We start from the raw sequence: 12,500 nt of genomic DNA, 5'->3' as shown, positions 1-12,500 counted from the left end.
GATCTTGGCCTTTTTCTTTTCACACACAGATTACACTGATGCTTTTGCATATGCTTATATGGCTCTATTCTATAGTATAGTATTAGTGAATTGGACTTTAGCCGTGTTTGTCCAAAAATTGCCACAACAGTCAGTGTGGTCCCTTATGACCTACTATCATACTATACTACTACTAAGTATGCAGATAGACAGTGGCAGTTTGGTCCAAGGCTTTCCAACCTGGGCTATGTGTCAGACAACACACATTCCACTTCTGTAATCTATGACTTACACTGAACACTGAATGGGCCACTTCCCTTTTAGGAGGGACTCGACTGTACTGCTAGTTGAGAAGCTCCTATGTAGGTCCTCTACAATTGGGTGACTTTAGTCGTACAAGTCGGATGCACAAGCCAACCGAAACAAAGACCTGTCTCACCGCGGTTGATAATGTCTCAGCAGCAGACCACAGACCACAAATGAGTCCGACTCAGTTTCCACACCGATGACACGTCATTCACAACAAGGGTTACACACAGAAAGGAAAGTGTGCTTTACTCCTATGGCAGACTATCATAAAATCGGTGAATATATCCTCCCTTTTTTGTTTTGAATGAGATGGGGTCTGTTATTTTAAAGCATTATTACACCATCAATCATCTCCATACACACCTCTTAGACAAAACCGACTTCCCAGTCCTGAATACTGAACACTGATCTGGCATTGATTCTGTGTAAAGCTCATTGCTGATCTTTTGTCTTTTGGTGTTGGAAGTACACACACTAAGCGCACTAACTAAGCACACACATACACACACAAACACAGTAAGCACACACACTAAGCACACACACACACTTAGCACCTACAGCAGTAATTGTTTTCTGCCCTCTACTGGTCGCACAGGAGGCATGCCCAAGACATATAGTGCCCACCAGGCAACTGGCACTGGAACAGATCTGGGCCTGACCTGGCCCAGATACGGCAAGATGCCCTCCAGGCCAGAGATAGATCTGATGCTATTACACACTTAGCACCTACATGCTTAGCACCTCTGATGCTATTACACAGGAGGCATGCCCAAGACATATAGTGCCCACCAGGCAACTGGCACTGGAACAGATCTGGGCCTGACCTGGCCCAGATACGGCACTGATGCCCTCCAGGCCAGAGATAGATCTGATGCCCTCCAGGCCAGAGATAGATCTGATGCCCTCCAGGCCAGAGATAGATCTGATGCCCTCCAGGCCAGAGATAGATCTGATGCAGTTCCATTGGTGGTGTGGTTGCTGGCAGGACCCCTTTTGGCCTCCACCGCTTCCCTATGCAGCTTCCACATAAGGAACCACACATGCGAAGGAGGAAGTTAAATAGATTGTTGTTCACCAGTGTTTGAAACCGCAGAAGCTGCTGACGTCTGCTCTGACCGCCTGGGAATACCAGGTGATGTAAGCTCGATTCCTGGGCATGATGTTAAACGGCACCCAGGCTGATCGTAATCATCTACGGGAAGGGAAACCCAGACAGAAAAACATCTGGTCCTCCTGGATGGGGGTTGGGCTACAGGCCAATCACCTGTTCCCAGAAAAACTAAAATGATTTATGAAACTGCAACTATTCAAAATTCAAAAGAATGTTGCGCCCTTAACTTCATGGCGTGTAGAGAACAACAACAAAAAACGCCCTGCATCACTTAAATATGATTTTTTTTTGTGGATAGGCACAACAATGCTATTCTGCTGTAAGTAGCTGAAGTTAGACTTAAGGGCATTAGGATGTTGTGAAAGGGTTGTGTTACCTTAGATCCACCCTCTGGAATCCAGCATGTGTAGTTCAAATATATAATTGCAAGTTTATATGTGATAAAAGTTTGTGGTCATACATTTGGCACAATCTCACTTTTATTAAATGTATACACCAACAAGTATCAATACTGATATTATAGTATTGCAATGGTTTACATGAACAGTTATTACATTGCAACAGTCGTTTTTACGTAAATAGTTAGTAAATTAATGATCTTTCTACAGAAATTTTGACCTGCTTGCAAAGTACCATTTATACATACTTTTTCAAATGAATCATCATTTAGTACAATCATAATAAAGCCTTAATACAGTCAAGTCAAAAACCTTTGATTGTCACATTCAGTTCATTCACATTCAGTCCACCAACAGGGGGCAGTGTGTGGTACCGTTGAAGTACTTTTCACATTCTTTAAAATCCAGCTACACATTTTATAGTTTGCGCTCTCTCTCTCTCTCTCTCTCTCTCTCTCTCTGGTGCTATGCTTTTGGATACTTCTCCTTGGCCAGTCGGACAAAATCCTCTGCGCTGTCCAGAGAGATCAAACGATCCTGATAAACCAAACAGAACAGAAGACAAAACGACAGCACATTAACAGCCTGTAAACTGCTGACAACACATTTCATAGCTGCACTCCGGATATCTCTGAGAAACTAACAACTTATCAAAAATCCAGGACAGCATGGTATGCATCACATATGGCCAGGATAATATTATCTATCAGAAAAGGGTCAGAATGCTTTAAATGTACATAACTTGAGGCTATTCCAAAGTTTTAAGCTAGTTCACTGCCAAGCTCTAAGCAGGTTTGACTGCCACAACAAACATCCGCCCTCAAGATGAAGCAAGTAACCCTGCAACAGTGATGTAACAGTAGCGGTTACCATGACAAAGGCGTATCTGTCATTGGCCGCTATGCCGGGTGGGAAGAGGCCAGACTCCTCCATTATGGACTGGAGCAGCTCTCGGGCCTTGTCCAGATTCTCAGACTCGAGGAGAGCTGTCTGTCTGTTCACAGAGAGCAGAGCATCCACCTCCCGCTGGTAGCCTAGGGAGATAAGAGCACATACGCACACACTTAATCATACACACACATGTACACACAAGTCATCACAAATGCACACACAAACACTCACACACACACACAAGCAAATATATTTCAGCACAATTCATTTGACCATCATGTGATAAAATCATGGCGTCCATTTGTGTGGGAGAGTGTGAGAGTGTCTGTGTGTGTGTGTGTGTGCTTGTGTGCATACTATTCAGATTTTTTTTTTTACATGTGTGTGTGTGTGTGTGTGTATGTGTTTGTGCAGCCATCCTGAGGTATGTCTGGGTGAATGAGACGTTTGTTAGGGTCAGTAACCACACCACTCCAGCATCTCATAGTCTCCAATGACAACAGGTCCATACAAACCCAATCTGACAATGCAGCTAGGTGTGTTTGTTGGGGGGGGGGGGGGGACTGTGTCTGTGTGTCTGTGTGTGTGTGTGTGTGTGTCCTGATGGTCTTGCCTTAAGTGATGTGGTCACCATACATGACTATTAGGCTGGAAACCTGGGTGGACAGACGGCTCCTTTTGTGTGCCAATTAAACAGGAGAGGAGAGGAAGACGGAGAGGAAAGGATAACAAAGGGAGGGGAAATCATGCATGGAAATAGAGAGAGACAGAGAGAGAGAGAGAGAGAGAGAGAGAGAGAGAGAGATCCCAACGGAGTGAAAAAGAGAAAGGGAGAGAATTGAAAAAGAAAAAGTGTCAAACAGGGATAGTCAGTCAGTGAGACAAGTAAAGTGAAAAGGAGAGAAAATTAGATGAAAGAGGGAGGAGAGATAGAGGTAAAGAGAGAGGAGTGACGAAGAGAAAGAGGAGCAATAGAGAGAGGGGTGTGGTGGAGCTGTGAAAGAGGGAGGAGAGATAGAGAGAGAGAGAAAGAGAAGGAGAGAGAGAGGAGTGATAGAGAGAGAGGGGTGTGTGTGTGGGGGGGGAGGGGGGTTGTTGCTCACCCAGCAGCAGCAGGATCTTTTTCCACCTAGTGTTGACCTCCCGACGGGAACACTTCAAACTGTGGATGTCATAGTTCAGCTTCTCCCACTCCTGAGGGCGACCACACAGGACATTACATTACATTTATAATAATAATAATAATAATAATAGTGAATTTTATTTATAAAGCACACTTAAACAAACAGAGAAGTCTCAAGGTGCTTTACAAAAAAAATCAATCAGTGTCACAATCAAAGACAGCTGATAATTATACATCAAAATCATAAATCAAAGACAGTTAAAAGGGGGGGGAAATAAAATAAAAACTACATTTACTCAAACAGAAAGGACTCTTCACCAAGGGAACGTTGTATTACTCATTCACTCAGACAGCAAGGACTCTTCACTAAGGGAACGTTACATTTCTCATTCCCTCAGACTTCAAGGACTCTTCACCAAGGGAACGTTACATTTCTCATTCCCTCAGACTTCAAGGACTCTTCACCAAGGGAACATTACATTACTAATCCACTCAAACAGCAAGGACTTCACTGAGGGAACATTACATTTGTGTAAGTTTGCTGTTTTGTGTCAGAGGAGTTAAATGCCCCCATGTCTGTACAGTTTGATTGACAGCCATTACAGCCTCTTAATAACGGCTTCCCCTGCTCCTTTCTCAGCCATTGGATGAAATCCAGGCTTTTGGAGAAGCTGGGGTATGAGCCAGGTTGCTGCTTAAATAGACTAGAAACTTTTCCACAACAACTTTTAGTGTTTCTGATAATTAAAAACCAAATGACCAAAGACAATGAGGGACATTATGTCAATATGTAGGATGCGGTACATAGGGTCAAAATGCTGTGAAGAAACCTGGGATACCTGGTCACCCTAGATCCCATCATGATCTTGCAAGAGTTGAGATTGTTGAGGCCAAAAGTAACTTTCAGCATGAATTCTCATAAATTGCAGTTGAAACTGCGGTGACTCTGGGTTAAATAAAATAAACTGCAAATAATGCAGAAATTGCAATTGGAATTGCGGGAAATTTAAGTTTTCAAAATCCTGGAACTGCAAAAAGACGTGATTAAGAAACAACTGGATGCAGTGGCTGCCTTGAAAAGGTCAAGGGTGGATAGATTGATCACTGACTGGAGACTGGTGCAAGAACAAGATGTCTGCCGCTGACTGAACTCCGCAATAATCCCTCACATCAGCTGCTTGCAAACTCAGAGGGGAGGGAACACTGCGGTACTCTCGGGGTGTTTGAATACAGAAGCTGGAAATGAGAGTTAATCAAGTAATTTCAACTCATGAAATGTTGTCAGAGAGAGTGAGAGAGAAAGTCAAGACAGAAAGAGAAAGTTGAGAGACAGGTAGAGAGAGAGAGAGAGATGGGTAAACAGAGAGAGAGAGTGAAAGAGAGAGAAAGAGTGAAAGAGAAAGAGGGAGAAAGAGAAAGGGAGAGAGATAGAGTGAAAGAGAGAGAGGGTGAGAGAGAGAGAGAATCTTTACATGGTCTGGTCACACAGATTCAGGTCAGCCTTGCGTTTCTCTGCATGTAGGTTAACAAGGTAGTAAGTGAATAATGAGCATGTGGAGTGGGGCTGTTTAACTAGGCCCAGCCCAGGACAGAAGGGGTAAACATGGGCAGAGAGACCACCGCAGAACAAAGACAACGAGTCATGACACCCATAAACAGAGCCACTACACATACGTACTTCCACATGTATGTCCGGCCTCAGTGTAGTGAGTGGAACGTATGGTGGACATACAGATCCTCTCTTTATATGGAAAAGCTTGTCTTGCAGAAACCATATGGTAAAGAAGTGCTTATGTGTACAAAGATGTGCATGGTTCAGCTTGGTGTATAGATATGTATCATTGAGGACCTTTGCTTGTGTGGAAATTGACAATTATTCCAAAGGCTACATTTTAACTACTTTTGTATTCATTGCTTCCTTGAATGTACTGCATTGACCATTCCTCCATCCAAAAAATATTTCAAACACATTTTTCAGACTTCATGTCAGTGGAGTCTAACTGAAGTTGCCTATGGATACTCACCCTAGGCCAAACCAAGTGTTTTAGAGCCTCATTAGTATCAGTAATCTCATAGATTCTCACCCTAGAACAAACCAAGTGATTTAGAAGCTTCATCAGTATCAGTTATCTCATAGCCTATGGATACTCACCCAAAACCAAAGTGATTTAGAAGCCTCCTCAGTATCAGTAATCACATTCTAAGCATGATAGAGTGAGCCAAGGGCCTAACTTTAATATTCCCATGTTGTATTCCTAGGAGACAGTCATACTTTCTTGGCATATTAAACATAATACTTTTGATTGAACACACAACATTCTGTGCCCACTTCTCTCTTCCTTCCTTGACACATTCATTTGGATATAACTGATTGTTTCATAACCGCTAATAATGTCCATAGACTGACAGAAATACAACAAAATACCCCCCTCCCCCCGCTCAAAAAACACATAAGGAAATAACAAAATAAAGGCACACCACAGAGAACCAAATCCAACACCAGAAACTGATTTGGGATCAGCACTGAGCACCACATTAACCCAGCAGACCAGTGAGACTGTGAATGCCTCAATGGCTTTAATGAAATCTGTTGGCTAAATGAAGCACACCGCCTCGAGTGTGAGTTCCAAAAATAAGAGCGGAGGGGAGCAGGAGTGTGTGTGAGTGTTAGTGTGTGTGTTGACTGGAGGCTAGACAGTATCATCACCGCATGGCAAGGACACTATGACATGAACCCTCACGGAACGAAAGCAAAATCAAAGCTGCTATTTTTCTGCACTCTGTGGTCATCTGTTGGACACTGCATCTGAGACAGGGCAGAGGACCGATCTGGAGGCAGACGTTTTGACAGTCATGACATGAGTCTGCAGAGAGAGACAGAGAATGAGAGAGGGGGGCAGTTGTGTTTTTGTGTGTAAGGGAGAGATAGAGAGGGGGGTTTGGAGGGAAAGTTTGTGTGCAAGGGAGAGAGAGAGATAGAGAGGCTGACTGATCTTCTGACATCAAGAGGCAACATGGGGCTCTCATGCAGTTTGCCAGAGCCTCCAGATTAATGAGTATAATCACAGTAGCCTTTCTCAATGACCAAATGAATAAATGTCCTCTCAGGCATCTCCATTGAGTCTACCTTAATGCCTCGACCTGTACTACTGTAAGCCTTTACACACATTTTTTTGCTTTTATAGACAGTGTGATCTAATTTGATGGTCGTGTAGGCACAGAGAGGAGGCTGTTCTCCCCCGCCCCACAAACCTGCAGCAGGAACAGAGCCCCCTCACAGGGCCTGATGGGACGAGATTCAGTGACGCTGATTAAATGATTGCGTTAGAGAGGGACCCGCTGGAGAGACCATTTGCGTGTCTCTGCTGCCTAACAAGACGCAACTCCGCTTGGTACTTCCCAGAAAAAGACAAAAACTAAAAAACGTTCCGAGTCATGAAAGAGAAGCAATCTGAGTGTAGAAGAGTGTAGAGTGAAAGAAAAGTCTAGATAACGTGTAAGCATGTTCTAAGGGGACAAAGGGGGTCATAGGTCAGGTCATAGGTCAGGTCATGAACCATAGCGATGGGATTGAGCCTGGAGTGATGTGAGTGCACTTAACCCCAGTCAATACTTCTTCAAGTTCTTTACTAAGTGTCACCACTGGATTTGCATGCATGTTCCTGTGGACTTCACATGTGCAGACAGTTCTGTATATAGGCTACAGTAGTGTATATTGTTAAGGACTTCACACGTGCAGACAGTCCTGTATATACAGTAGTGTATGTGTACGTTGTTAATGACATTAAAGAACAGAACCAAATAGAATAAAATAGGACAGTATAGAATGCAATAGGAAGCTTTTCAGAGGAATAATCCCCATGGCTTGTGTGGTAAGTAGGAAACAGTAACAGTTACAGTAACAGTAACACTGTTCTGTACAGTGGTCCTTACTGTACAGAACAGAACAGAATAGTGGTTTGAGTGGTTCTTTCAGTACAGTACCTCTGTGGCCTTGTCTGTCTGATTCCTCATCGTAATGAAGGCCTGTAGTTCTTCGTCTGAATCTGGTTCCGTGTGACCACTGGACTTCCTGGGGGTCCTCCGCAAGGGTCTGTCTGGGTCTGTCCCGGTCCCCGGTAAGAACTCCTGGGACAGGTCCCCTCCGCTGGACACACTGACCCGGGAGTCCTCAGTCAGGTTTGGAGCTGGAAATTCTTGGTAGAACTCATGTCTTCAGTCAAATGACAAAATGGAGTTTAACCTCACATTAGTTACAAGGTATTTTTTATTTTTTTTCAGCAAAAGACAAGGGATCAGAAAACACTGACAAGGTCATAGTCAAGAGCTGACAACACATTTGTTTGGTTAACACAAATATGTCAGGCTCTCACGACTTAAATGTTTTGTCATGAAGTCCCTGCGTAGTTCACATTGTTACACACAATTAAATTACCTATCCTATGTGAAATGCAGACCCATCATCATGCATCTGAATACGTTTTTATAAAAATACATATTTGAAGTGCTGGGTGGTTACCACTACATCTACTTGCAAGAGAAAAATAACATTTATTAGAGTAAATGCACGTGTGAAATAGCATTTACGTTGACAGAAAACCACGTATCATGTGCAAACAGTTTTAGAAAAAGGCATGGCTCATAAAGTAAGTATCTAGACGAACGAGAAAAAGTAACTTCACAGACTGACCGTAAAATCGCGTTCTTCTCCTCCCTGTCATTGCCTGCGATGCCCCATGAGCAACATGTGTAAATCGAGCCCATTTGACGCACGGAAAAGTGTTGCGTCCCTCTACATAAATCTCAACGGTTCATTGAGCTTCGCATTCCTGGAGAATAGTGAACCTCTTTTTTGGTCTTGTTCACTGCCAATTCGGATTCATGAGAGGCAAGCCAGCAACCCGTGAGGCTGTTTGGAGGCGGCGTTTGCCAGGAGCCGAGTTGCATGCAGCATGTGACAACGACCTCAGCCTTCTTTTGTGCATAACTCATTGACCGATGCTGCTCGGGTCCCAAAATACGCCAAGCTTGCAGGAGATTTCCTCCCCTTTCTGCAGATTTAGATTTGGCTCTGTGTTCTATTAGTAATGTGTCTCAGAATTGATATTAACCCTTGTCTCATATTAGATTGGATACGATTTCATTTGAGATTAGACTACTCTTTGACTTCAAGTTGGGGAACATACAATTCTGTTGTAAAGCTGTGCAGCTGTCATTTTTTTTCAGTTTTAATCATCTATTAATTTGCATACAAATAATTCATGAACAAATGTGACTGTTCAATTCACTCACAATAATGAATAACGTTATGTATAATGTATAAAATAAATTGTATTCAACATTATTTAGAGTCATTCATAAAAAATTAACGATTCACTGCTGCAACATTACAATATCTTCAAATACACAGATGTATAGACATTCGTTTATTGCAAAATCAATTAGCACAAACATCAGGGTGTAAACATGTCAAATAGATGTATCAATGTGCTGACATTTTTTGCATCCCCAACAGAATATAAAAGAGGAGTGACTAAGTGGCAGAGGATGCTGAGTCACTGCCGAGGAGCTGTGTTGGAGGGGGAGGCCGCAGGGGGCATGTCGGGCCCCCGGTTGGTTTTGGGGCCACTGAGGGGGTCCTTGGCTGTGTCTGGCAAGGATGGATATCTGGACATCTTACGTGAGCTTACACTGCCCTTCCTGCAGGGAGGAAGAGACAACAGCAGTGAACAAATGCTTATCAAACACACATACATGCACATCACACGCACTGCTAATGAAAGCTAGCTCAGAGGCTAGGGAGATATGGGGATGAGACATAGCCAGGCAGACAGCACTAACTCCCTCTTACTTGCATGACAGCAAGGGGGGCAAAACCAGTGCATACTGTAAATCACCTCTTCAGGGCCTGGGGAGGGAGGGAGTGAGGAATTAAAGCCACACAACTCTGGTCACATTGGCCTTCATTACACACACACACACTCTCCGAACACACACACAAACCGACAAACACACACAGACACACACCCACACACACACAAAAACCAATGGGCAAACACACACTCACCTGTTGGAGGAGGGTTGGGTAACAGGAGGGAGGGCAATGATTCGGGGGCGAGCAGTGAGCACCAGCTCCCCTAGGAAGGCCTCAGTCATCAGGTTCTTCAGTGTGTTCATCAGGACATCCTCCACCAGGTCACCAAACTCAGGGAGCCTGACAAACACACAAACGCACACACACACACACACACACACACACACACACACACACACACACACACACACACAAACGCACACACACACACACACACACACACACACACACACACACACACACACAAACGCACACACACACACACACACACACACACACACACACACACACACACACACACAGACACACACACACACACACTCAGACACACACACACACACACATACATACACACACACACTCACACACACATCAATACATTAACACACACACACATGCACAAACCTGATTAACCATAATTTGGATTACACACTCACATAAAGTCACAAAACAAGCACAAATACACTATGTACACAGGCACATAAGAAAGTGTATCCACCTGCGTATCGTTTCCTCAGACTTCCGCTCCCGCTCCTCCCGCAGTGCATTCTGGGAAGCCTCCGCCGCCTCCCCTACCTGCTCAGTGGCTACCCTTCTGGGGGAGCCAGGCTGCTGTGGCGGTGGCAAGAGCGGGCGTGGAGGTGGGGACAGCGGGGGGACCCCTGTGACTCCTGACTCCCCGTCTCTCACCCCCGTGTCCGGGCTGCCATAGCGGGCTGAGGAGGGCTGGGAGGTGGAGGAGGGTGGTGCCCGGGAAGGTGGAGGGGGTCGGAGCTGGGTGAAGTAGGGCACGGGCTCGTCACGGTCGTTCAGGATGCTCACGGGGAACTGGGGGTCATCCAGCAGCCCTCTGATGTGGGGAGGGGACAGGTTGTTTTACATGCATTTACATACAATTCCACAATGGGAATATCAAGGACACAGAATATTTACCTGATTTCTGTTTAGATTTGGGCAGTGGAAGAGAGAAAGTAAGAGAGAGAGAGCGAGAATACTTCAGAATGCGTGTGTATATATGTTTGGGCTTGTGTGTGAGTGTGTGGTGTGGGTGTTGTACCTGATTATAGAGGTGAGTGTGTGTGTGGGTGTTGTACCTGATTATAGAGGTGAGTGTGTGGGTGGGTGTTGTACCTGATTATAGAAGTGAGTGTGTGTGTGGGTGTTGTACCTGATTATAGAGGTGAGTGTGTGTGTGGGTGTTGTACCTGATTATAGAGGTGAGTGTGTGTGTGGATGTTGTACCTGATTATAGAGGTGAGTGTGTGTGTGGATGTTGTCCCTGATTATAGAGGTGAGTGTGTGTGTTGTACCTGATTATAGAGGTGAGTGTGTGTGTGGGTGTTGTACCTGATTATAGAGGTGAGTGTGTGTGTGGATGTTGTACCTGATTATAGAGGTGAGTGTGTGTGTGGATGTTGTCCCTGATTATAGAGGTGAGTGTGTGTGTGGGTGTTGTACCTGATTATAGAGGTGAGTGTGTGTGTGGGTGTTGTACCTGATTATAGAGGTGAGTGTGGGTGTTGTACCTGATTATAGAGGTGAGTGTGGGTGTTGTACCTGATTATAGAGGTGAGTGTGTGTGTGGATGTTGTCCCTGATTATAGAGGTGAGTGTGTGTGTTGTACCTGATTATAGAGGTGAGTGTGTGTGTGGATGTTGTACCTGATTATAGAGGTGTGTGTGGGTGTTGTACCTTATTATAGAGGTGAGTGTGGATGTTGTCCCTGATTATAGAGGTGAGTGTGGGTGTTGTACCTGATTATAGAGGTGAGTGTGTGTGTTGTACCTGATTATAGAGGTGAGTGTGGGTGTTGTACCTGATTATAGAGGTGAGTGTGGGTGTTGTACCTGATTATAGAGGTGAGTGTGTGTGTGAGGATCTCTCTCTCTGCGCCCTGCCTCAGGAGTGGCAGGTTGACGGAAGGTGGACGACTCTCAGATGACCCAGAGGGTGGGGTTTTGGGCTGCTCCAATCTGACCACACTGTCAGTCAGAAACAGCAGAACATCAGAACCAGAGTCAACCTACTGCGGCTCACCAACAGGATTTACGGACCAATATATTTACTAGCGATTCAGGGTGGAGATAGTGTTTTAGCACATCTATCCAGAACCATGTTTAGTCTAGTTAGGAGCATGATGACTCCTTGAACTCCACAAAAGCATTGAAACTCACAACTCATAGAGAGAAACAAACATGCATACATTTAAACACATAAAGGGCAATATAAAAAAGTGTTGACATGTGGCTTGCCTGTGTATGTGGTGTGTGTTGAATGCTTTCCTGTGTTTGTGTTGAATGCTTGCCTGTGTATGTGGTGTGTGTTGAATGCTTGCCTGTGTGTGTGGTGTATGTGTAAAATGCTTGCCTGTGTGTGTGGTGTGCGTTGAATGCTTGCCTGTGTGTGTGGTGTGTGTTAAATGCTTGCCTGTGTTTGTGGTGTGTGTTGACATGTGGCTTGCCTGTGTGTGTGGTGTGTGATAAATGCTTGCCTGTGTGTGTAGTGTGTGTTGAATGCCTGCCTGTGTGTGTGGTGTGTGTTGAATGCTTGCCTGTGTGTGTGGTGTGTGTTGAATGCTTGCCTGTGTATGTGGT

At 44.6% G+C, this 12,500-nt stretch overlaps 2 protein-coding genes across 2 annotated transcripts in view; both read right to left on the bottom strand.

Annotated features, from left to right (window-relative positions):
- Window positions 1-2,201: 2,201 nt before the first annotated feature.
- LOC308365479 (melanoregulin) lies at window positions 2,202-8,575 on the bottom strand (the record flags this gene model as incomplete). Its single annotated transcript, XM_080838918.1, has 5 exons — window positions 2,202-2,334; window positions 2,668-2,831; window positions 3,792-3,882; window positions 7,796-8,024; window positions 8,502-8,575. 5 exons carry the CDS (start codon window positions 8,573-8,575, stop codon window positions 2,263-2,265), a joined length of 630 nt encoding a protein of 209 aa, XP_080695044.1. The 3' UTR covers window positions 2,202-2,262.
- Window positions 8,576-9,366: 791 nt separating this feature from the next.
- cfap65 (cilia and flagella associated protein 65) overlaps window positions 9,367-12,500 on the bottom strand; it is a gene marked incomplete at both ends in the record, with an annotated part of 21,477 nt that continues 18,343 nt past the window's right edge. The window contains 5 exons of the mRNA XM_080839765.1: window positions 9,367-9,511; window positions 9,879-10,025; window positions 10,405-10,755; window positions 11,754-11,888; window positions 12,491-12,500. The exon at window positions 12,491-12,500 is cut by the window's right edge and continues 217 nt beyond it. Of these exons, the coding sequence (XP_080695891.1) occupies window positions 9,367-9,511; window positions 9,879-10,025; window positions 10,405-10,755; window positions 11,754-11,888; window positions 12,491-12,500 (788 nt within the window). The remainder of the gene's footprint in view (window positions 9,512-9,878; window positions 10,026-10,404; window positions 10,756-11,753; window positions 11,889-12,490) is intronic.

This window comes from Sprattus sprattus, assembly GCF_963457725.1.
Source record: "Sprattus sprattus genome assembly, chromosome: 5".
Lineage (NCBI taxonomy): Eukaryota > Metazoa > Chordata > Actinopteri > Clupeiformes > Clupeidae > Sprattus > Sprattus sprattus.
Note: the sequence above shows the minus strand (reverse complement) of the source record. Positions and strands in the feature narration are given on the sequence as shown.